Genomic DNA, 23,201 nt, shown 5'->3' with positions numbered 1-23,201 from the left:
CCATCAAGGCCAAGAGAATTTAAAAAAAAGACTGGACATTCACATGAATAGCATGAGTAGCCTGAGTACAAGTAACAATAACAACCCCTAGCTCCTATAGTAAATACCTCTGAAAGATGTTTTTGTGTTTACTGGAGAACTCTTCTGGCTGGACATAGCAGCCCACTTTATATTAAAGCCAAGAAAAGGAAAATATCAAAAATGTCTCTTTCCAGCTTATAGGAGCCTGAAATGAGAAAATGAATGGGTTGGGTTTTTTATTACACTAAATTTATACTTATCTTCTTCCCTGACCCTGTCTTTGTTGTATTGAAGCAATTCTTCTTTTGAGGTCAATATAAACACATTCTGAGTTAGCATTTCCCATTGGCTTCCTTTCCAACCAGGTGCAGTCCCCCTGCTAAGACTTCCTTGAAACAGCTGTAGTCAGAAATCACACATGATCAACAAGCCACTTACCTGCGTTCCTAGTCAGAGCAAGAGCTCCACTTATAAGCTGCTTAGAGAAAATAAGAGGGGAAAAGAGGAAAAGTAGATCAAATAGAGAATAAGAACTTAGAGCGATATTTGTCTTGTTCCCATCTAATGCAATGCTTTACCTTGTACGGTGACATAAGCTGCACTCTCCACAGATCCTTTTAGGTTGGTGGCTATACATTGGTAAAGTCCTTCATCCTCCTCTTTGACTCTTTCAATATACAGCATTTTACTTCCTGACGCTAAAATTATTCCTGTGGGGTGAAAGATCTTTAAATGAGTGGGACGTGGAGTATAACCAAAGACAACTCTTTCTGTAAAACAATCCTCTTCTGATTATTAGGGATGAGCCAGACATTACATAACGCCCTAGGGGGTGGGTGGCTACTTAATTTTGTGTGTTGGTTTCAGAGTTACAAAGTGTTCACAGGTTCTGAGGCTCTGGTGGAAACTCATAGACTCATAGACTTTAAGGTCAGAAGAGACTATTATGATCATCTAGTCTGACCTCCTGCACAATGCAGGCCACAGAATCTCACCCATCCACTTCTATAACAAACCCCTAACCTATGTCTGAGTTATTGAAGTCCTCAAATTGTGGTTTGAAGACCTCAAGCTGCACAGAATCCTCCAGCAAGTGACCCGTGCCCCATGCTGCAGCGGAAGGCGAAAAACCTCCAGGGCCTCTGCCAATCTGCCCTGGAGGAAAATTCCTTCCCTACCCCAAATTTGGTTATCATTTAAACCTTGAGCATGTGGGCAAGACTCACCAGCCAGCACCCAGGAAAGAATTCTCTGTAGTAACTCAGATCCCACCCCATCTAACATCCCATCACAGTCCATTGGGCATATTTACTGCTAATAGTCAAAGATCAGTTAATTGCCAAAATTAGGCTATTTCATCATACCATCCCCTCCATAAATTTATCAAGCTTAGTCTTAAAGCCAGATATGTCTTTTGCCTCCACTGCTCCCCTTGGAAGGCTGTTCCAGAACTTCACTCCTCTAATGGTTAGAAACCTTCATCTAATTTCAAGTCTAAACTTCCTAGTGTCCAGTTTATATCCATTTGTTCTTGTGTCCACATTGGTACTAAGGTTAAATAATTCCTCTCCCTCCCTGATATTTATCCCTCTGATATATTCATAAAGAGCAATCATATCCCTCCTCAACCTTCTTTTGGTAGGCTAAACAAGCCAGGCTCTTTGAATCTCCTTTCATAAGACAAGCTTTCCATTCCTCGGATCATCCTAGTAGCCTGTCTCTGAACCTGTTCCAGTTTGAATTCATCACTGGTGTTTAAACAGCACTTACGTTAGTAAGAAGGCTTCTTCTATGGCAATGGTCTTGAAAGTGCTTTATTTCTGGGTGTAATGCTTAGTACCGGGCTTAGACCTCGATCCAGGTAAACACTTAAATGTGTTTAACTTTAAACACACAGGTAGTAGTTCCACTGAAGTCAATGGGAGTATTCACGTTGGTCCTATTGTAACCAATGTGCTCAGTACTGAGTGTTTGCAGGATTGGGTCCTATACCTGGTCTGGTGTCTCATTCCTGCAAGAGCATACTGTGGTCTGGGGATTATTACTGGTAAATGTTCTAAGTTTTTTCCAGTTGCTTATGTTCCTTACAAAATAATTAGAGATGGCCAAAGCTAGAAGCTTGAACACAAACCTCCTTGGATTTTGCTACAAGGGATTGAGGACTGGATTCCAATTCCTATAGTCAAACTTTGGTTACAGATCAAATGTAAAACCAATAGAGCCCTATTTTCCAGTTCTGGTTAGGATTTGGCTGAAATCTCATTACATTTCCCCCATCCAAGATTCCCATCAAATAGGGCTGAAGTCTCCCAAGAATGGTTTGCATGATTTTGGTGCCATTTTAGCTGAACATTTAGCCCAAATGAGCCTTGAACCCAATGCAATGTTAAACCAGCGCTAAATTGCCCCCAACCCCAGCTCTTTTCGAGCTACAGCAAGAAAAGCAAATCCAAATCCAACACAGTAACAGCTCCTGGGTTTCTCATGATAGGATGCAATGCTACATGAGGAATGGACCCCGCTATTACAGGCAGATGAATTCTAATTCTGCTCTGGTATCCTAATACCAGACCTGTGCAGTAGTTAGGGTGCTAGCCTTGGGAGATCCATGCACAAATTCTTGCTCTCCCATGGATTTCCTGTGTGACTGTAGGCAAAAGTAACTTAGGCACAGAGAGGCTAAGTTCTCCCACTTGTAAAAGCGGGGAGGGGAAAGTTCTGCCCAACCTCACAGGAGCGTTGTCAGGATGAACACATTAAAAACTGTGAAGTGCTCGGATACTATGGTAACAGGGGGACATAAGTATCTAAGGCTACGTCTACACTGGTAATTGAACAACAAAACTTTTGTCTTTCAGAGGTGATTTTTAAAAAAAGAAAAAAAAACCTTGAAAGTCATAAGTTTTGCTGGCGACATGTGCCAGTGTGAACAGTGTGTCCTGCTGACAACACAAACGCTGCTCGTTGGGGGTGGACGTTTTCTCTTGGCAGGAGAGCTGACAAACAGCGTATATGCTGCACGACTTTTAGCAGCACGGCTGTGGTGACACAGACCTGTTGCTAAAAGCAGTGTGGTGTAGACATAGCAGAAGAGATACAGAGCAGATATAAGAGAGTGAGGAGGGGAAAGTGTGTTTGCAGCTCTCACCTGGTTCTTGCTGTATTTCTTCGTGGTTTTTAAACCAGGATATCTGGGGCTCAGGGATGCCTTGAGCCTGACATTCTAAAGTAGCAGAATTGCTGGTGTTCACAATCTGATCACTGAGGTTGCGCAGGAGGGATGGTGCTTCCTGAGCTACAAAATAAAACGAGAGTTCAACGATTACATTCCTATCATCATGTGCGTAGATGTTTAAAATAATCTCTTCCATGGTCATTAATGAGCTTTTAAAATGTCAGCGCTTTCTGGAGACATTCTACCAAATTCCAAGCTTACACTTTCCCTACTTACTATCCCTATTTGAAAAGAATATTTAGTGTGACTTAGTGACGCCTTTTCCTTTTGAGATGATTTCCTTTCATCAGTTGTAACTGGTTATAATACAGACCCTAATGGAAATGATCCAACAACAGATGCTGTGTTAAGACAAGCGTTCTGCATTCATTCTCTTACAAGCTAAAGTAACGACTCTGCGATCTCTGGATTTTACATATTTTCAGGAGAAATGATCTATGAAGTGCAAGACTTTAAATATATTCTAAGGGATCTGGTCTTTAGGTTAGAACACCCCAGAATTAGCAATAGCTTTATATAGTTAGATGTTGCATATATACTAGTCTGTGCATGAATACCATTTACGTAGTTTACTCACTGAGAAGATCGACTTTACTGTGAGCCCTGTTCAGTAAACTATCATACTTCAAAACCAGAGTGTGAGCACTAAATCATTGAGTTGTATCCTCTCCCCTCCCCAAGTCTTCATATATCTTTGGCATTCGTGTTTAGCTGAACTCAAGGAATCTCGACAAAACCACATGACAGCTAGCCAAACATAAATAGTCCTTGCATTTGTGAGAAATGTGTCTGTTTTCCCAAGCCAACATCCTCTCCCATAATGCAAGTTTCTAAAACACTGATTCCAGAGGCAGAAGTACAAGTTCCAGGGTCAGTGCTAAATAGCAGCATATAATTCCTATTTTACATTAGCCACTTTTACAGATTAAAGTTCATTCAAATGTATGAAATAAAATGGAGTTCACTGACTTTCTAGCTAGTGTTTTGGAAGTACACCTCAGCGTGTTCTGATTCTGTCCAGCATGCATATCCCCCAACCAAGGATAAGAACCCCTCAAAAAAAGTTCAACAAGCACAATATTAAATCATCTCTGGGCACCCAAAGCAAGCAGAGAATCCTGATGTTGTTTTCCTCCCCATCTCCAAACCAATCAATTTCCCCCTTCCTTCTTGCACAAAGTTGAAAGCTGTTATGACCAAGATCAGGAAGCTAGCCCCAGAACTGATGGTGATTATACAGCAACAACTTTTCTACCACATTTGCAACTTCTTATATTATCCCTTTGGTACTTTGGTCCTGTAGAGTGCAGTGCATTCCTGCACAGTCCTGCACTGCATTGCAGATTTCCTTGAATTCCCAGTTCCTGCAGGAACTGGTTGATGCTACAATCTTTCTCTGCAAGGAAACTTCCAAGATTAGGGTTCACTTTTTCACAGCAACATATATCTATATGCTAAGATCAAGCACAGCATCAGTTTAATGTCTGACACATCTTGTGTTGGGAGCATTATATGCTAATCTTTCAGAAGGGTGGACTTCATGATCCAACAGGTCTTTCCATCTCCACTATGATCCGACTATCTGACATGATTAAAAACTCTCCAAAACATTTCACACTAGTTCTTAGTCCATTTACATAATGTGTATAAAATCAAAAGCACTGAAAGCTTTTCAGAATTTCTGAAATGAATGACCTCTGCTAGACTTTTATCCCCTGAAATCAATTCCAACATATCTATGAAACATCTGTGTCTGACTTTTTGTCTAAGTCCAAGCTAGAATGTACATTCCTTGGGGCAATGACCATTATCTTACATGTTTATAGTGTAACAAATAGTCTGTTCTTATCAACAAACGACAATTCCAGTGAGTGAAGTTCAGATGTACATTCTTCATCAAGTCTATATGCATTCGTATTAAGATCAACAATGATTTCTCCCCACAGAACAAGATTGCCCTCTTTTCAGCTATGGATCCTGGACATTTACATTGTGGTTCCATTTTAGCAAAATAAGCTGTCCATGAAGGTGTATTGTTTGAAAATATGTTCACACACAGATCTAAGTCATTTGGTTCAAGTTTTGTATTTATAAATAATCCCCATAGAACAACACAACCAACCCATCCGAAATGAGGTGTGACAGGATGACAGAACAAAGGCAAATCACACATTCTGTAAGTTATTTCTGATTAATTTTAATTTGTTTATATCCATACACTAAAGATGGGTTTTCATAGTGAGCAAAACTTTCTTGCTTAAAACTTTGAGCCAGTTACCATTCACATATTTCAAAGAATTTCTTTGTCGCAGTTGATGGGTTTTCAAGGACGTGGTTAAAACAAGAGGTTTCTCTCTCCCAGACCACCTGCTTCTCTGTTTGAAGCTGGAGTGAAGCCATAGGATGGGATTTTCTAAAGCACTCAGTGTTGGCCTAACTGTGCTCCCGTTGAAGTCAGGTAACACTCCTATTGTCTTCAGTAGGAACAGAGTGAAGTCACTGCTCAGCACTTTTGAAAATTCTCACCCCTAATGCTGAATGTTGCACATTAGCATCATAGCCATCATGTCTCTCTGTGAGGTCATAAACATGGGCTGATGGACCAGTTCTGCCCTCAGTTACACCTGGGGAACCTCACTGAAGGCAGAATTTGGCCCAGTGGAGTTACATGAGCGTGTCACTGAGGGCAGAGCATGGCCCTATGACTTCAGAGTACAGTGACTCAAAGTGACACTGTGGCTGTGAGAATGCAAAAGCTCTATCACAAAACCAATCCTTAGCAATAGGGAAAACATGGAAAGTTGTTAGCACTTTTTGTATAACTTTTCATTTCACATACTTTTACCTTAGTGTGCTTAATGCTCCTTTTTTTTAAACCAGTTTGAAAATATAAATACATAGTTGCATTTTAACACTCGTTTTTAAAAAAAGAATATAAATTTAAATTACATAATTATTCTCTCCAAGTAATATGCTACTCAGAGGGAGTTAGAGAAACAGCCAGAAATTGACATGATTCTTCAGTTTAATCTGATGAGATCAGCACTGACAATAACTGTATCTCATCATCAAATGCAGAACCCTTTTCCTCACACAGTTTCACTGAGGTTCTTCCACATCTTCCAACACTGGCAGCTCTGCCCGAGCACTACCATAGCATTGTACAGCATCATTAGCCTTGGCCAACACCACACTAGGAAGTGGCTATCAAGATGTCCCTTAGGGCAATGTGATATACATCATCACTCAACAATTCCACACATGGACAGTTTCTAATCACGACATCAGTTTGTGACCCAGGCTCATATCACCTGGTTGCTGCCAGCAACTGACTGCTACAAGCTACCGCACTCTGGCTTCCAATTCCATTAAAAATGCATAAAGTCCTGTCACTGCAGTCCACCGGGCCACCAAATGTTTTCTCAAGCACAGCCCCATAAAGAGGGAGCCCTGCATTGTCACAACAAAACAAGCTTGCCCCATTTTAAAAGCAATTACCATTATCATTTCACTTGCTTTTTAAGTATATTTTTTTTTAAAAAAAAGAGAGCGAAAGAGAACCAAATTCCTTTGCAAGAACACATTGTTTCTGGGAACCATCATGCTAATAATGAACAAAAGAGCTACTGTACACAAGAAGGCTGTAGGTGACATTTCAAGATCTACACGATTATTCTTTTCTTTACTCTGACAACTTCCAGGTTACTAATTGTTTTCTAAGCATTTTAGGCTCCATGAAGCTGGCATGATGGGGAAATGCTATTGTTTACCCTTTCACACTTGACAAAAGCAATTCCCACGTGAAAGACAAGTTTGGCCGTGGGACACAGTCCCAATACCTAAAGGAGGAAACAGTCTGGTGAGTTCCCAAGCGCAAGGAGTTGTCATGTTGTCACCCTCTATTTTAGAAGCACAGCCACTTTGTTCCATTTGCGGTGGCTATTTTGGTCACTCTGGCTTGTTTTGTTATGGCTTATGTAAATCCTATATAAATGATAAGTCATAAATGAAACCAAAATTATAAAAGCTACAAAGTGTAAAAAAATAAAATTATCAGATCTATTAAAAATAGTAACTTCTTCCTTATACTGGATTTATAATACACAGAAACAACTCATAGTGAAATCATGTAAAAAGGAAATGCTTAAAAGGAAGTTTAGATTACCCTTAATTCTCCTTCAGTAGTTTGGCCATTTCTTAATCCCCATAATAAATCCTATTGTCATCTGCATACCAAAAGGAAGGGATTTTTTAATGGCCTTAATTTTAAATTTAAATTTGGAAGACTGTATTAAGCATTTCACTGTGATGGCTTTAGCCTTGTCAATGGAATGAGTGTAGCACTTCTACTTTAATGAGATAATTATAACATTACAAGGTCTTTTATCCTCATGCCAGCCACAGAACTCTTGCTGATGTCCACAGGTCTTTTTTGGTAGTGCAATAATTAACTTTAAAACTGACCAACGCAGCAACGGGAAATCAACCTGGATCTATTTGGAGAAACAGGGTTCATCTCTGTCAGTTTTAAAAAATGATAAGATAGGTCTGTGCATTATATTAACATTTTTATTTCTTTCCTCCATCCACAGGGCCTTCCTCGAGAAGATAGTTCATAAGATTAATGTACTTAGCATAGAAAATTATTTCAAATAAATAAGCATTAGAACTTGCTCAGCAGGTAATATTTATAAATCCACCAAAATCCGATTGAAATAAAAACGTATAGTCCAGTCAATCTCAATCCTCATTCCACACTTCAAAATTAACTTATTAAATGTCCATTGTTGACCAAAATCAGCAGTTTATAAAGTTAATCAGTTTATGCAGCTTTGACTTTCGAAGAGGCCGATACCAAAGTGGAAGATAAAACTGGTCCAAAGTTTTCATTATCACTCAGTAGGAGGCAGCAACGGACACAACAACACAACATACACAATGCAGTACAGGGGATCTTCCAAACCCCAAATTCCACCAGCTTTGCCAAAGCAGAACACACCCGTCTGAACTGAACTGGTTATGTTTTTGTTTCGCTACTCCTCCTATGTCCATACCCATTTTTGGAGGTGCACCACCTCAGAGCCTGAAAGGTAGCAACTGTAATAAAAAATCAAGATGATATGAGACAACTGTGACTTTTTAATGAGTCCTTTAATGTTTTACATTGTTTTGTGTTGTACAATCATTCCTTGTGCTTTTAAATTTGAGGATCCGAGAGTAAACAGCCTTTTTGTTGCAGTGCTCACCTCTAATCGTAACGTCTTTCTTTTGAAGCACTTCTTCCCCCGAGTATATGTTCCTTGCTGTGCAGGCATAGGTCCCTGAGTGTTCCAGGGAAACATTCTTGATGGTGAGAATGAGGGTGGTGGAGTATTCCTTAATGATGTGCCTTTTTGCTTTTGTTTGATTATTAACTGTTCTTGGCAAAATCCAAGCAATGTCTTTGTACAGGAATTTGTTGACTGAACAGGACAATATCAGGTTCTCTCCTTCAATGGGCATTTTTTCCAAATTAATATGAAATCCATTTGGCACATCTGTCAAAAATCAAGAACATTTTTAGTTTATAGGAAAATCATTGGTCAAAACTAAAATTATTTCTGTTTTCCTGTTAGCCTGAAGATCCTTCAGCTAATATTTTCAATGGTTTCCTGCTAAAGTCTCTAGCCTTTCTTCCTACACCCTGGACTGCTTCAATTCTTGTATGCAGTGTAGTTATAGCTGTGTCTGTCTCAGGATATTAGAGAGAGACAAGATGGGTGAGGAAATATCTTTTATTGGACCAACTTCTGTTAGTGAGAGAGACAAGTTTCTGAGCCACAAAGAAGAGCTCTGTGTGGCCTCAAAGCTTGTCTCTCTCACCGAGGCCAATAAAATATATTATCTCACCCATCCTACCTCTGTTTTTCTCACTTGACTCAACAAAGAGAGCACTCTCCACTCGTAATGGAGCTAAGCGATTTGCCCTAGCTGAGGATCTGGCCCGTCATTCTAAGACAGTCTGCAGTAGAGTACAAAGAGCAGAAAGTATTGAAAAAGGGCACACTAAGATCAGGGAGAGAAATATCTGGTTTCAGCTAGAGCTAGTGCAATAGTTTAAAAGGTGTGAACATATTGGGCAATAGAAGTGCACAAGGCAGGTCACAACATTTTATTAAAGCGATTGCTTGTTATTCATGAGTATTCAGACAACTGGGAGGTATTTATTAAAGCTCTTGCAAATCCTGAAGATTTAATGATTATTTGAATTAATGATTATTTTTCTGGGACTTCACACCAGAAGTAAGCTTTTTCAGTCACCCAAATAGAGACCAGAAACAATACCATGTGACCTAGGTGACTAACTACAGAGCTAATATTTGGTCAGAAACAGGCTATAGGATGAAAATTATTCCTCCAAACTATTAGGTGAACACTTGCAAAAAAGTGAGTCAATTCAAAGAAAATCAGGATCAGCTCATCAACAATTTGCTAAACATAAATGTTGCAAAATTTGTAACTAATATGATTCATAATGGGTAGTTTGACCAGCTGTTACTTCAGCCAACAAAAATAAAAGTAAATCTGTGGTTCATCACCAGAAAATTGCAGCCTCCTTTGCCTGGAAAGTGCTGGCTATCCCATGCCTGGTTACGCTCCATTACACAGCCTTTGGAGGCTTGAGTTTGCTCCATGGAAGCCAATGTGAATTATGCCAGTGGCTGCAGTGAAAGTAGAAGGCTCCTGGTGAAAATCAAATTAAAATTGCTGTTCCAAAATGGAACCTCTCTTGGTTCAATTTAAAATTATTTTCCCTTTCTTGTTTAATTGCACCTGACTTATATAACTTAATGTCAAAAGGTGGCAGGTTTCACTTGTTCTCTAATTGTTAATTTCCACAGCATTTGTCTGTGAACTTCACTTGAAATAATAGAAACAGGGATTGTTTCTGGCATTATTATTTCCTAGCACTCCAGTCTGTTCTGTTAGAACATGGAATTACTGTACTTCATGCTTTCATACACCTGTCTTATCTGTCAGAAACATGGACTCCCCTTGACCAAGACTTACATTTAACACTGTACTTCCCTATATTAATTTTGGATGGATCCATTTGGTTAGCTATTGGGTAAATGAGCTTGTATCAAATCCCAGATCCAAACTCCCTCCAATTCTGGAAGTGCTCAGAAACCAGAGAGGGACCTACAGTTTATGGTTTGAATCCGCCTTTATTGTTGTAATGAGAAGGAAATGTGGAGTCTCCATTCCGTTGATACAGAAATGTCAAAGACGAGTTGAACAGAAACTGCTAAATCAAAATATTTGGTCCTGCCATGAATGCAGGGGACTGGACTCGTTGACCTATCGAGGTCCCTTCCAGTCCTAGAATCTATGAATCTACGAATAAGATATGGGATATGGGCACATTTCTCTTACAATGTCTGGCCTGTTTTCACCTATCTCACACACAAAGACATTGGGAAAACTTTACATTTAAAGGATGACAGTGAAAAATAAGAGCTATTGGGCCATATTTGGTGCTGACGAGCAACTGCTGCAACTTCTTTGCTTTACCCAGGATTACATGAGACCAGATTTTGAACTCAGAAAAACCAATGTAAATCAAGAGCTCCTGAGAGCCAAACTTGCCTTTGAGGTAACTGGTTTGTTTCAGTATCAGAGGGGTATCTGTGTTAGTCTGGATCTGTAAAAAGCAACAAAGAGTCCTGTGGCAACTTATAGACTAACAGATGTATTGGAGCATGAGCTTTCATCTGATGAAGTGGGGATTCACCCACGAAAACTCATGATCCAATATGTCTGTTAGTCTATAAGGTGCCACAGGACTCTTTGTTGGTTTGTTTTAAAACATTAGGCCAGGGGTAGGCAACCTATGGCATGTGCCGAAGGCAGCACATGAGCTGATTTTCAGTGGCACTTAACACTGCCCAGGTCCTGGCCACTGGTACAGGGGGCTCTGCATTTTAATTTAATTTTAAATGAAGCTTCTTAAACATTTTAAAAACCTTGTTTACTTTACATACAACACTAGTTTGTTATATATATAGACCTATAGAAAGGGACATTCTAAAAACATTAAAATGTATTACTGGCCTGCAAAACCTTAAATTAGAGTGAATAAATGAAGACTTGGCACACCACTTCTGAAAGGTTGCTGACCCCTGCATTAGGCCATAATCAGACTTGCTAGAAGGAGACACAGCATCTTCCCTGGGCCCAACTCTTGCCTAAAGCATATTATCTGGCTTACTTGAGTTACAGCATCACCTTAGACCAGCTCTGAATTTGATCCAGTGTGTCAAGAAATAGCAAAGTATCCATCTGAAATTCTTTTAATTTTTTTTGCTGTGAAAATGTCAGTGCTTAGTAAAGGCTAGGAAAAACCAAGCAAAATTCTTACGATGAAATCAAGGAGGACCGTGAGACTCAGTGGGAGATGACCTATTTTTAACATGAAAGGATAATATGCCCTCAGAATAACATAGCTATAAGTACTTTATGGTGTCACATTTGGGACATTTCCTAGATGCACCAGTGAAGAAAAACACTTTAAAAAAAGACCAAGGCTGAGGACAAAAGCAAAATGCACTAAATTCCAGTCAAATAATTTGTTTAAAGACTCCAAACTCCTAATATCTGACACCTAGCACCAAATCTAATAGCCTGAGGTGAGCTAAGTAACATGGCTGGAATAATGTAAAAGAGTTTTATTTACTTTAGTGATTTGAAGCTTCCTGTGGAAATAGCTCCCAGGTTTCCTGATGGAAGATTTTGTTTATCTTTGCCAAGCACCATCAGGAATCTCAAAATAAAACGTGTGTAGTGACATTGGGAAACCAGGGAGATAAGGCAGAGCCGTTCCTGTCTCACCCTCAGTAATTGCAAACACGCCCATGGGTCTGCTGTGTGCCAGCAAAACATCCCCAAAAGTAGGGGAAGGGACAAGTTGGGGGGGAGGAGCCTAGCGCAGTGTAATTTGGCACACAGGAATAACTCTCCAGACTGCCCCAGTACCAATAAGCAGGAAGTCTTTCAGGAGGGAACTCCATATTTTCTCTGCATAAGATACGTGCCTATGGTTATTTGATGGACTAAGGCAAAGATACAAATTTAAAAACACATTGAAACAAAGCCTAAAAGTAACCCGGCTCTTGACTGGCCATAGGAAGGAAAAGCTATTCAAGAGCATATCAGATTTACTTCTTCGAGATCCCAAATCGCACTCCCCTCAAGGGAGGGGTGTAAAGTTGCACCCTCATAAATCTCCCCAAAATACAGATGAGAATTAAATGCCACCTTCAGAAGGGTTTGACCCCACATGATCATCTCTAGCCTCTTACCTGTGGTCTCTCGCTCCTCCCCGCCCCCATCCCTCTCTATAGGAGTAGAGCCCGTGGAAGTAGAGTGCTGCCAGGAGCAGCCCCAGGGATGCTGGAATAATTTTTATAGAGGGGTGCTGAGAGCCATTGAACCATACTGTAAACTCTGTATATAATGGAAACCACTTCAAGCCAGGGGGTGCGATAGCACCCCTAATTCCATCCCTCCCTAATTCCAGCCCTAACCTCTGCTAACTTTCCAGCTGCTATTTCAGCCACTGTCAGAAAGGAGCATGTCACATAAAGAAGCTTCCCCCCCCAAAAAAATTCTTCCCACTGCTCTAGCACAGGCTTTCTTGCCATCTAAAAGACAAGGATCAAACCACACAGTAATTCAAAATAAGGGCTATATCGGAGAGTGAGGTATTGTCTGCTTAGACTATGCTTGGGCTCTTCTCCGTGTTCATTGTTCTTTCTGACCTCCCTTGCTGTGGCGGGCAGTTTCTGACTGTAAAAGCATTCATGTTCTCCTTCTCTGGATATTTTCATGTCTCACTTTCAGTCTTTGTGTAAGTCAGAGCCAAGTGAGAACAGCCTCCCAGCCCCACCCACAAAAAACAAACAAACCTCCAGCAGTCACCCTAGCCCTGAAGTATCTGTTTGGAATACATTAGAAGGAAATCCTTTTTGGTGTCCTGTCTGTCTGTTCACACCCATCAGCATTTTTTGGACTGTCATTTCTTCCCCAAGTGCGCTTTTCAACAAACACACACACAAAAAAAAGTCTCTCAATTGACTTGAAGTAGAAAATGCTACTTGACTAGAACAATGGCCTCAGCCTGAAAGATCATAATTGCTAGAGTAATGTGTGAATCCAAATGAGTATTTTTGGTCTTTCAAATTAGATGCGCTGTAAGCCGGGGAGAGAAGAAGAAGCCTGACTTAGTTTTTAAATGTGCAAACAGCAGATAGCAACAATCTGAGTTTAATTAAAGCTATCAGATGTCAGTAGACAAACAGGAGTTTATAGGTCACACAGCTCAAGTCTCAAGACACACTAGGAGTCCAAAGGACAAATAAAATATTTTTTAAAACTGATTTAAAAGCTGAGTTTATATCAGTCTCACTACCCCACATACAAAGGGTGCAACCAGTGAAATCATGTATAATTTCCAGACAACAGTAAACCAACCACTCCAATATCCCATTTCTGAATGGATGCCAATACTCAAGAAGGAACAATCAGTTGCAAAAATACAAAATGGGAAATGACTACCTGGGAAGGAGTACTGCAAAAAGGGATCTGGGGATTATAGTGGATCATAAACTAAATATGAGTCAACAATTTAATACTGTTACAACAACAACAACAAAAAATGACCACCATCCTGGGATGTTGTCATAAACAGATAGTAGGAGTTAATAGAACAGAAGTACTTTATATCTCTTTTGACTGTACAGGGTTAACAAGTTCAGTGAGCCTGGCTGTCACCTGACCAGAGAACCAATCAGGGGACAGGATACTTTCAAATCTTGAGGGAGGGAAGTTTCTTCTGTGTGTGCTGTTAGTTTGTTGGTTGTTCTCTCTGGGTTTCTGCGAGTGACCAGACGTGCAAGCCAAGGTTTCTCTCCAATCTCTCCATTACAGGCTCTTATAGTTCAAAATAGTGAGTACAGGTAGATAAGGCGAGTTAGGCTTATGTTTGTGTTTCTTTATTTGCAAATGTGCATTTGGCTGAAAGGAGTTCAATTGTGCATTTGGCTGAACGAGTTCAAATTTGTATTTTGCTGAAAGGATTTTAATTTGTACTTGAATACTTAGGATGGGAGGTATTCCCGTGCCTATAGCTAAAAAACCTGTACCTAATCCATCTTAAATTACAAAGATAATTTTACTGTTTTCTCTCTTTATTAAAAGCTTTTCTTGTTTAAGAACCTGATTTTTTTTTTATTCTGGTGAGACCCCAGGGGACTGGGTCTGGATTCACCGGAATTGTGGGGAGAAAGGAGGAAGGGGAGAAAGGCTATTCTTTCTGTGTTAGGATTACTGTCTCTCAGGGAGAATCTGGAGGGGGAGAGAGAAGGAGGGAGAAGGTCATTTTCCTCTCTGTTTAAGATTCAAGGAGTTTGAATCACAGTGATCTTCCAAGGTAATCCAGGGAGGGAAGCCTGGGAGAGGCAACGGTGAGGGAAAGGGTTTACTTTCCTTGTGTTAAGATCCAGAGGGTCTGGGTCTTGGGGGTCCTCCGGGCAAGTTTGGGCGGACCAGGGTGTACCAGCAACTGTAATTCCTGGTTGGTGCAGTGCTACAGGTACTAAGCTGGTAATTAGCTTAGAGGAATTCATGCTGGTACTCCATCTTTTGGACGCTAAGGTTCAGAGTGGGGAATTGTACCATGACAGATGTATTAGCAGGAGTGTTGTAAACAAGACATGAAAAGTAATTCTTCCACTCTACTCAGCACTGATGAAGTCTCAGCTGAAGTACTGTGTCCAGTTGTGGGCACGACACTTCGGGAAAGATGTGGACAAACTGGAGAATCAAACACAATTAAAGGTCTAGAAAACATGATCTACAAAGAAAGACTGAAAAACATGGGTTTAGTCTGGAGAAGTGAAGACTGAGGAGGGACATGATAATAGTCTTCAAGTACATAAAAGTTTTTTATAAAAAGGAGGGTGAGGACAGGACAAGAAGTAAATTGCATCAAGGGAGATTTAGGTTAGATATTAGGAAAAACTTTGTATCTGTCAGGGTAGTTAAGCACTGGACAAATTACGCAGGGAGGTTATGGACTTTCCGTCATTGAAGGTTTTTAAGAGCAGGTTAGACAAACACTTGTCACGGATCGTCTAGATAATACTTAGTTCTGTCTCCGTGCAGGGGACTGGACTGGATGGCTTACTGAAGTCTCTTCTAGTCCTACATTTCTATGATTCTATGATTTTTCTGCTCCCAGCTAAGAATCAATTCATACCCTGAAATATAATGATGTATGCCGTCATGCTCTAGTATCAGACAGTTAGGTGGGAGAGCAACTGAAAACTTTAAACAGGCAGGTATTATGGCACCAAAAGACCTTCTTCACTTGGCTTCAGGGTCTTACACAGAGCATTAGGTTCCTAAAGAGATAGGGCTAGAGCACACAACTCAATGTCTTTTGCATTAAAAGAGCAAGTACCTAGTACACTGACTGCTGATTAGATTGTTCCTATTCGCTGCCCAAAGTTGTATGTAAAGTCTCTATGTGACATAAATTCAGACAATACCGCAGACAGATTAGCAAGCCAATTTGTGAGAAATCATAATCTCATTGTTTAAGTAAAGGTTTTAGCTTTCAAGGAAACATACACAATTTAATGCTTGAAAGCAAACAAAAAACTATGATTCTAGAACTCTTAGTCAGCAAATACTTTTGCCATATCTATGAATAGAACAAGTAAATATTTTCCTTTTTCATATTTTACAAATAACCTCGCCGTGCGTCACTTATCTATGTTTACATTTCAATGCCTAGCTCTGGTGTTTTATTACTGAACTTCTATATTTACAGACAACCAACAGTTCCTAAATGTGGGAGAGTATTATTAGAGCTCATCAGAACATTTCAAAAAGTGTAAAATTTAATCCAAAAAATGGGGAGGGGAAGCATACTACCAGCATTATTTTCATTAAAGTTGATCAGAATGATAGGCAACAGATCAACAACAATGCAGATTACAAAATTAGAGCAAGAACAACAACAAAACATGCTTAATTGAAAATGTATCCCCTTTTCAGCTGTGAGATTATGGCAGGTTTCTCATTTTTAGTATTAAAGATAGATTGGTCTGTGGTTTCTAAAATATATCCTATTAAATGATTATGTCTCATTTTCTTTTGCCAGGATCTTTTTCAAGACTATGCTGGACCATTAATGTAAGCCTAGCATTCCGTGAGTCCACACTTGGTAAATGCATCGTGTCACAGCCAACACAAAACCTTCAACCAGAAGGTGGCTCCATTGCAACGTGACCTTTCTGCGTAATGGTTGATAAATTGTGTACTGGCTATTGTGAGTGAATTCCCATTTATTTCCTTAGCTCTTGAAGGCCCAGCATTTACTCCTTACAGTCCTGCTCCTGCAAAGATTTATGCACATGCTTGACTTTATGCCACTGAATTCACTAGAATTACTCATGTACATAATTAAACACATGTGTAAGTCTTTGCCAGATATGGGCCTATATTATACAATGGTATCTTCCTCTGAAGGCGGTAGTGGAAGGCATTGGGTCCTATCATCTGTGTAAAGAATACTCATTGGTGTCAATGGGAGATACACCTGCAAAAAGATGGTCAAATGCAATCCACTGGCCCTGTCCTTGCAACATGTTCCTGAGGTAGACAGATCCATACGCATGTGCTGAATCGTATTGACTTCAGTGGGGCTCAGGGCAGGCACAGAGTTCTGCTTGCAGGGTACCTGATGCATGCTCAGGGCAATAGTTGGCAGAAACTGATACATAACGTGAGCACACCTGATGCTGCCTGATAGGGGTTTCACAAATTTTAAAGTAACATTACACATGTGCTGACTGCAAGCCATCAAACACTAGAAAAAAGTCATAGCAAGAGACCATTATTTTCATGAGCAATTTGCATCTTCATTAGAAAGCTGATAATAGATCATTGTTATTCATTCATCATTGCTAATCCCCTTTTTATCAGCCAAGTCCCAACAGTCCTGTGGAAACCCACCACAGAGGCAGTGAAAAATATTACATCAGTTAACATCTGCCTCCATTATAGTAATTATGACACCTAGAAGTGTAAACCACATGACATCCTAACAAATGCAACATTCTGACCAGGGCGGGTGTTTAGTTACTGAATGGATTGTACCTTACCTGTTACATAAAAGCTAATGTTTCTTTCAACATTTCCTACTTTATTGGAAGCCACGCAGCTGTAGATTCCAGAAGATTTGGCTTCGGCTACAGCCAGAATGCTAGCAGTCTGTGAAAGCAAGAAGAGTTTTAGCTCGTGTTAGATTAAGTTGTTTGAACCCTTTTTTTAAAAGTTCCTATTGACATTAATATGATTCAGTTGCTCCATTCATTCAGTGGTGATTAGTACGAGGTGTCACGATGTCAGGCTCTGGTAATGATGGAAAAATAACAGGAAACTAGCTGCCCAGGAGACCAATCCATTATTAGAGTCACTACAACCCATATCTTTGAATGTGCTTTTCAGGTTGATTTATCTCATGCTGCTGATTTAATAATGACAGGTTATAAAACATGAGGTGTGGCATAGCATGCTCTACCCTAGGAGGCTGCCCCTGGGTCAGTCAACCAACAAAGGGATTAGGTGAGGGACACCTTAGTTGTTTGGATAACACTGGGAAAATGGAGCTCCATTTCATAACAGATGAGTTGGTGGCATCTTTCATTCTTTCTTGTAACTGCTACATGAATGAGGGGAGGGGCAGGACAGAGTTTTCACACCTCTTTCCTTTTCACATTTTTTTCCTTTTGGATTTCAGTTTTAATACAGTTAATATAGTAGCAGTCAAAACTCTGCTTTGATGATCTATGCCTCTACTCTGCTATTATGATCACACCATCTTAGAAGGCCTAGCATACTGAATGTTTTCCTGAGGTGATACAGTTTGTATGAGCAGATAGCTGAAGGGCATGACACAGTAACATCTAACATTGCTTCAGAGAAAAACGTTACCCTGATGCCTACACGAGGGAATGCCATACACAGTGGTGGATAGGATGGTCTAATGCTTAGGGCACTGGTCTAGGTCATGGGGGACCTGGATTCAAGTCTTTGTTCCACCACAGACCTTCTGTATGACCTGGGGCAAATCTCTTAGCCCCTGGGTTTCAGTTCCCCATCTGTAAAACAGGGCTAACAGTACTTCCCTGCCTCACAGGGGTACCATGAGGATAAATACATTAAAGATTGAGAGGTGTTATGTCACCATGTTAGTAGGGGCTCTAGAGGTACCTAAGATAGAGATTTTGGGGAGGGGGATTCTCTGAATAATGCTAGGTGGTATTCTTAATTTTATATATATGAAGGCTCAACATCTAAAAAGATAAACAGACAATGGGTAAGGAAAATAAGTACAATGGTTGTGGCTGATCACATCCTTATAATTCAGTTTAGTTGTGTGTCAACCCAGCTATTCTTAGTTTATTTTGCACAGGCTTCATGGTAGAAGTAGGTTTTGAGGAGAAATTGTAATGCAGACAGAGCAATGGGACTGCAGAGTGGTTCAGGAAGGGCATTCATTCATTTTTCATGCCACATCAAAGGGAATGCTGTGGATAAAAGCATGGCGATGGTTGTAAGAAGAGCAGATAACAAAGTGTTAAGCTGGCATTACTGATAGAGCTGTGTGATAGGCAGCAATGAGAAAAGATACATCTGTGTCGATTGACATGTTTGAGTTTTTTAAATCTATTTTCATAAACCTCCAAAAATAATTTTAGTGCAGTTAATATTTTCTTCTGTTCATTTTATCAGTAACTAGAGTCATGGGTCAAGATCAACATGACTGCTGTTTATTGAGGCACAGTGATCTTCTTCAGCTCGTCACTAAGTGCTGGTCAAACATGGCAAAAACAGTGTTTATGAACTGTGATGGTTTAGGGGTCTGTTTGTTCAGCTTATGAATTCTGGTTGATGTTATGAAGTGGTTATTATGAAATTGTTGTATCAGGGAATGCCTCTGTGACTTGGGAATCCATCATTTGTTGACAGGGCCTGTAGCATGTCTAACAGACCAGGGACAATTGTCGGTCATTAAACTTTCATAGTAGTGTATTCAGGTGAAAACCCTTTGGGAGAGTGGGTTGGCTGAAGCTGGGAGAAGCTAGCTCCTCCAACATGTCTGCAGGGTGGGGAAGCAGAAAACCCCAGCAACAGAACCAAAAAACCAGGTGTTCGTAGGGGGTCATAAAAACTCAAGGGACTCAGAGACACATAGAAAGCTTTGGGCATGCTTTTGTAGTGGGGGGCGGGGCAGGCAGAGGGGTCCTGTTTAACTGTGGGACCAGTCAAGGTCAGAGGCAGCTAAGTTACATAGAGAGAGATGAACGACTTGATTCTGAGGCGAAGCAAAGAACTGCAGGAGAAGGATCCTGAACATCAGAGAGGACTCTCCCCAAGACCAAAGAACTCTCTAGAGAAGATAGGAAACTGAAGCAGGGTAATGTATACAGATATGTTTGTTTTTTTGCCTAGATCTGTGTATATTTCATGCTAAGTCAGAGTAATTATGTTTGGAAGTCTGACTGTGTCTCTGTAGGCTTGCACTGTCACGTGCTTCTGAAGAGTGAAGCTGTAAACCCAGAGCACTCACAAGGTGGAGTTCTGGGTGTGGGTGTGTTTAACCTATGGGGAAGCCTGAGGGGTCAGGACAGGTCCCAGGAGCTGGGAAATTGGCTCACTGAGTCTCAGCTCTCAGAAGGGGAGCTAGACAGAGGATCTGACCCGAAGTGTGTGCCCAGAGACCTCAGCCAGGAGCAGTGTCTGGACTCTGCTCATTCTCAAAAGGCTTAAAGTACATGGGATCCACTTCAGTGGGCCCCAAACACAACAGTCTGGTCAGTGCTTAATTTGTACCAGGGCTTGTCAGTTCATAGCCCCATCACCTCTGGGCTTGCTGAGTCAGTTATGAATGTAAAAATATTGCTTGAGCCCCAGTACCTCTTTCGGTACAAATTAAGCACCGAGTCTAGTGAGTGTCCAGCCAGGGGGAACTCTAGCAGGGTTATGGGTCTGTGATATGAACATAAATTCACACTCTGCACTAGCAAATTACAGAGTTAGGGCCAGGTGGGGCATCTATGATCCTCTAGTCCGGGATAGCATGAGCCTTCTAATTTCACCCAGTGATTCCTGCAGTGGAGGGGGGGAATTACTTGTGTCTGAACTAGATTGTCTGTTTCAAAAAGACATCCAATCTTGATTTAAAGAATAGAAGTGGTGGTAAATGTGTCTTTTCCCTGGGTAAGCAGTTCCAATAGTCAATTGACTTCACTGTTAAAAAGTTACATCTTATTTCCAATTATATTTTTTCTAACTTGGCCTTTCAGCCATTTTCCTGCTAGATAAAAGGGCCCAATAATATCAGATATCTTCTCTCTGCATAGATACTTACAGACTGTGATCAAGTTGCCTCTTAAATATCCTTTAGATAAGTTAAATCAGCTGAGCTCTTTAAGTCTCTCATGATAGGGTATGTTTTCCAGCCCTTGAATTCTTTCTGTGGCTCTCCTTTGAATACTCTCCAATTTTTAAATGTGTAGACATCAGAGCTTGGTCCAGAATTCCAGCAGTGAGCTCACCGAGGCTGTATCACTTGATATTACTTCACATCCATTTTGCATAGATGTAAACAACTACACAAAGTATCTAGCAGGAGAGACGCAGGCCTTGGTCTCTGACTCTACTGGTATCTGATATTTATTTTATTAGACTGAAGCCCATAATATATTATTCCTGAGCCTGAGACCTATGTGGTAAATACTCCTTCTGCAATTCCCCCAGTTTGTGGGAATTAATTTTATCATCCAATACTTTGTCTGACACAATCAGGTCTCAGTTTTAAAAAAGAAATTTCCTCTAAAGCATAAATTTTCTCAATCCATCAGATTTAGATATATTAATTATCCCTGGATAGAAGCCTGTTCACTCCTTTAGATGTGTATATAGTATTACCTCAGTAATTGCCTTAGGTACTTATAGTGTATAGGAATAAGACGTTATCCCTTTATTAGTCTGTGAGTCTTCTAATGGTGCACACTGTGCTCTGTGCTGTGAAAGCTGTCTGAAAACACTCAGAGAAGCAGTGTGTATGTAGCTAGTCCTGGATTGTGTATATGGAGTAAATAGGCTTCCTGGGGACCTGTCTGTGGTGTGTGTTTTCTTCATAATGTTGCGTAAAAAGGGTATTTGATATTGGCCTCATATCATCTAACTCCTTCAGCATCTGACATTCTCTGCAACATGAAGAGGTTTAGAAATTGGCCGGAGCAGCGCTGTCTTCAGAAAAGGACAACATGCAGCAGTCAGATGCCACAGTTAGCTATGACAGGGTAAAGGCTGGTATCTGCTAGCTCCCATCAGACATTTCCACCAACATTTTTCTTGTATCAAACCAACCAAGGCCAATTGAAGTATTAAGTTCTAAGAAAGAAGGCACATTTCCAAGTCAGAGGCTGGGCAGATTATTCACATATTGCTGCTGCCATCATTAACAGCTGAGAGAAGAGGAGATCCTGAAAGCAAGGAGGAGGCTGAAATGGTAGGTGGCCATATCCGAGGCTGATGGGGAGGAGGATCAGTAGGACAGGCACACTGATTGAGAGTGGTGACAAAATCTTTGTAGGCAGGAGGAAGCAGGGGTTGATTCATCCCCACGTGCTGGCGGTGGACGAGGAGTTTCTACATTAAAGTCCCATTTCACGTAAGAGCCTACACAAAGGACTCATGCTGTTGAGATGGGTGGCAGAGAGGCCAGAGGGACATGGTTGGCATTTTGACAGTTTTCCTGGGGAAGATACCTCCCTGCCTCCTAAAAGGTCTTTACATGCACCTCTGCTGAGGGGGAGACAATATTGTGGGAGACCCTTGTTGAAATACTGGAGCACATCACTGTGTTGTTTTAATTGTGTCAAGGATGTTACATACTTAGTATGCTTCAGCTATTGGCAGGAGGTATCCATGTGAAACATCTGGACAACAGGCTTCACCTTCAGAACAACCATTGTTTTCAATATAAGAAACACCTCCTGAAATATCTCCAAATTGAATAATAGGACGTGGACTAAAGTTATGGGGAACCTTTTTCTCCTAAGTTCATGCTTTCAGGGCCAGTGAGTTTGTTGCTCATTAAGCAGAGCTGTATCTTCAGCAGCACTACAAGCAGAACACATTATCTCCTGGGAAGAGCAGTGGCAGGACAGCCCTAACCATTTTGCTGGCCAGGGCAGAAAACATTTTCAGTGCCTCTCCTCCTCACGAGTGGTGAGTCAGTGCCTCCTGAAAGAAGGTACCCGAGAACAACTGTCTTACTCACCCGCCCCTAGAATTGGCCCTGCATCCTGCTGATTCCAAAGAAGCTGTAGTACAAGCAATGAAGTACTCCTGGCTGCACCCATAAGGCCTTCTTATTCAATGCCATATGGTTAATGCACTAACATTTGACTCTCTGCTTCTGTCGCACCTGGAGGGAAGGGATGTCAAGGAGCCGATGGCAGCTACAGTTCTGCAACTGCACATGTCAAGTCATGCTTTTCTCAATGTTGTCAAACTCTAGGCCCCACCCAGTATGCCCCTCTGAAGTGATTCTTTTAAAAGTGATAACAAATTCTAGTAGCACTGAGGAGAATGGACACCCCAGAGAAAAATTATGCGTGGTACATTGAAAATGAGGCAAGCTAAAATCCTGCAGTAATGCTCTTAAAATAAATAGTACAACCCAGTACGGCCCAGATCCTCCAAAGAACTTAGGCATATGAGTAACTTTCAGCGTATAAGCAGTCTTACTGAAATCAGTACGACTGCCACATGCTTAAAACTGCCCACATTCTCCACTGCTCTGCTAGATGTGAACCAGAAG

At 40.8% G+C, this 23,201-nt stretch overlaps 1 protein-coding gene across 2 annotated transcripts in view; it reads right to left on the bottom strand.

The window, feature by feature from the left end:
* FLT1 (fms related receptor tyrosine kinase 1) overlaps window positions 1-23,201 on the bottom strand; it is a 156,871-nt gene that overhangs the window by 49,701 nt on the left and 83,969 nt on the right. Inside the window, exons 12-15 of one of the 2 annotated variants that reach the window (XM_032765286.2) lie at window positions 17,467-17,575; window positions 8,503-8,793; window positions 3,170-3,316; window positions 600-731 (exon numbers count right to left, since the gene is read on the bottom strand). In XM_032765286.2, coding sequence (XP_032621177.1) covers window positions 600-731; window positions 3,170-3,316; window positions 8,503-8,793; window positions 17,467-17,575 — 679 coding nt within the window. Of the gene's footprint in view, window positions 1-599; window positions 732-3,169; window positions 3,317-6,798; window positions 8,354-8,502; window positions 8,794-17,466; window positions 17,576-23,201 lie in introns of those variants that run through there. The other variant, XM_032765287.2, reaches the window with a different exon arrangement.

This window comes from Chelonoidis abingdonii, chromosome 1 (assembly GCF_003597395.2).
Source record: "Chelonoidis abingdonii isolate Lonesome George chromosome 1, CheloAbing_2.0, whole genome shotgun sequence".
Lineage (NCBI taxonomy): Eukaryota > Metazoa > Chordata > Testudines > Testudinidae > Chelonoidis > Chelonoidis abingdonii.
Note: the sequence above shows the minus strand (reverse complement) of the source record. Positions and strands in the feature narration are given on the sequence as shown.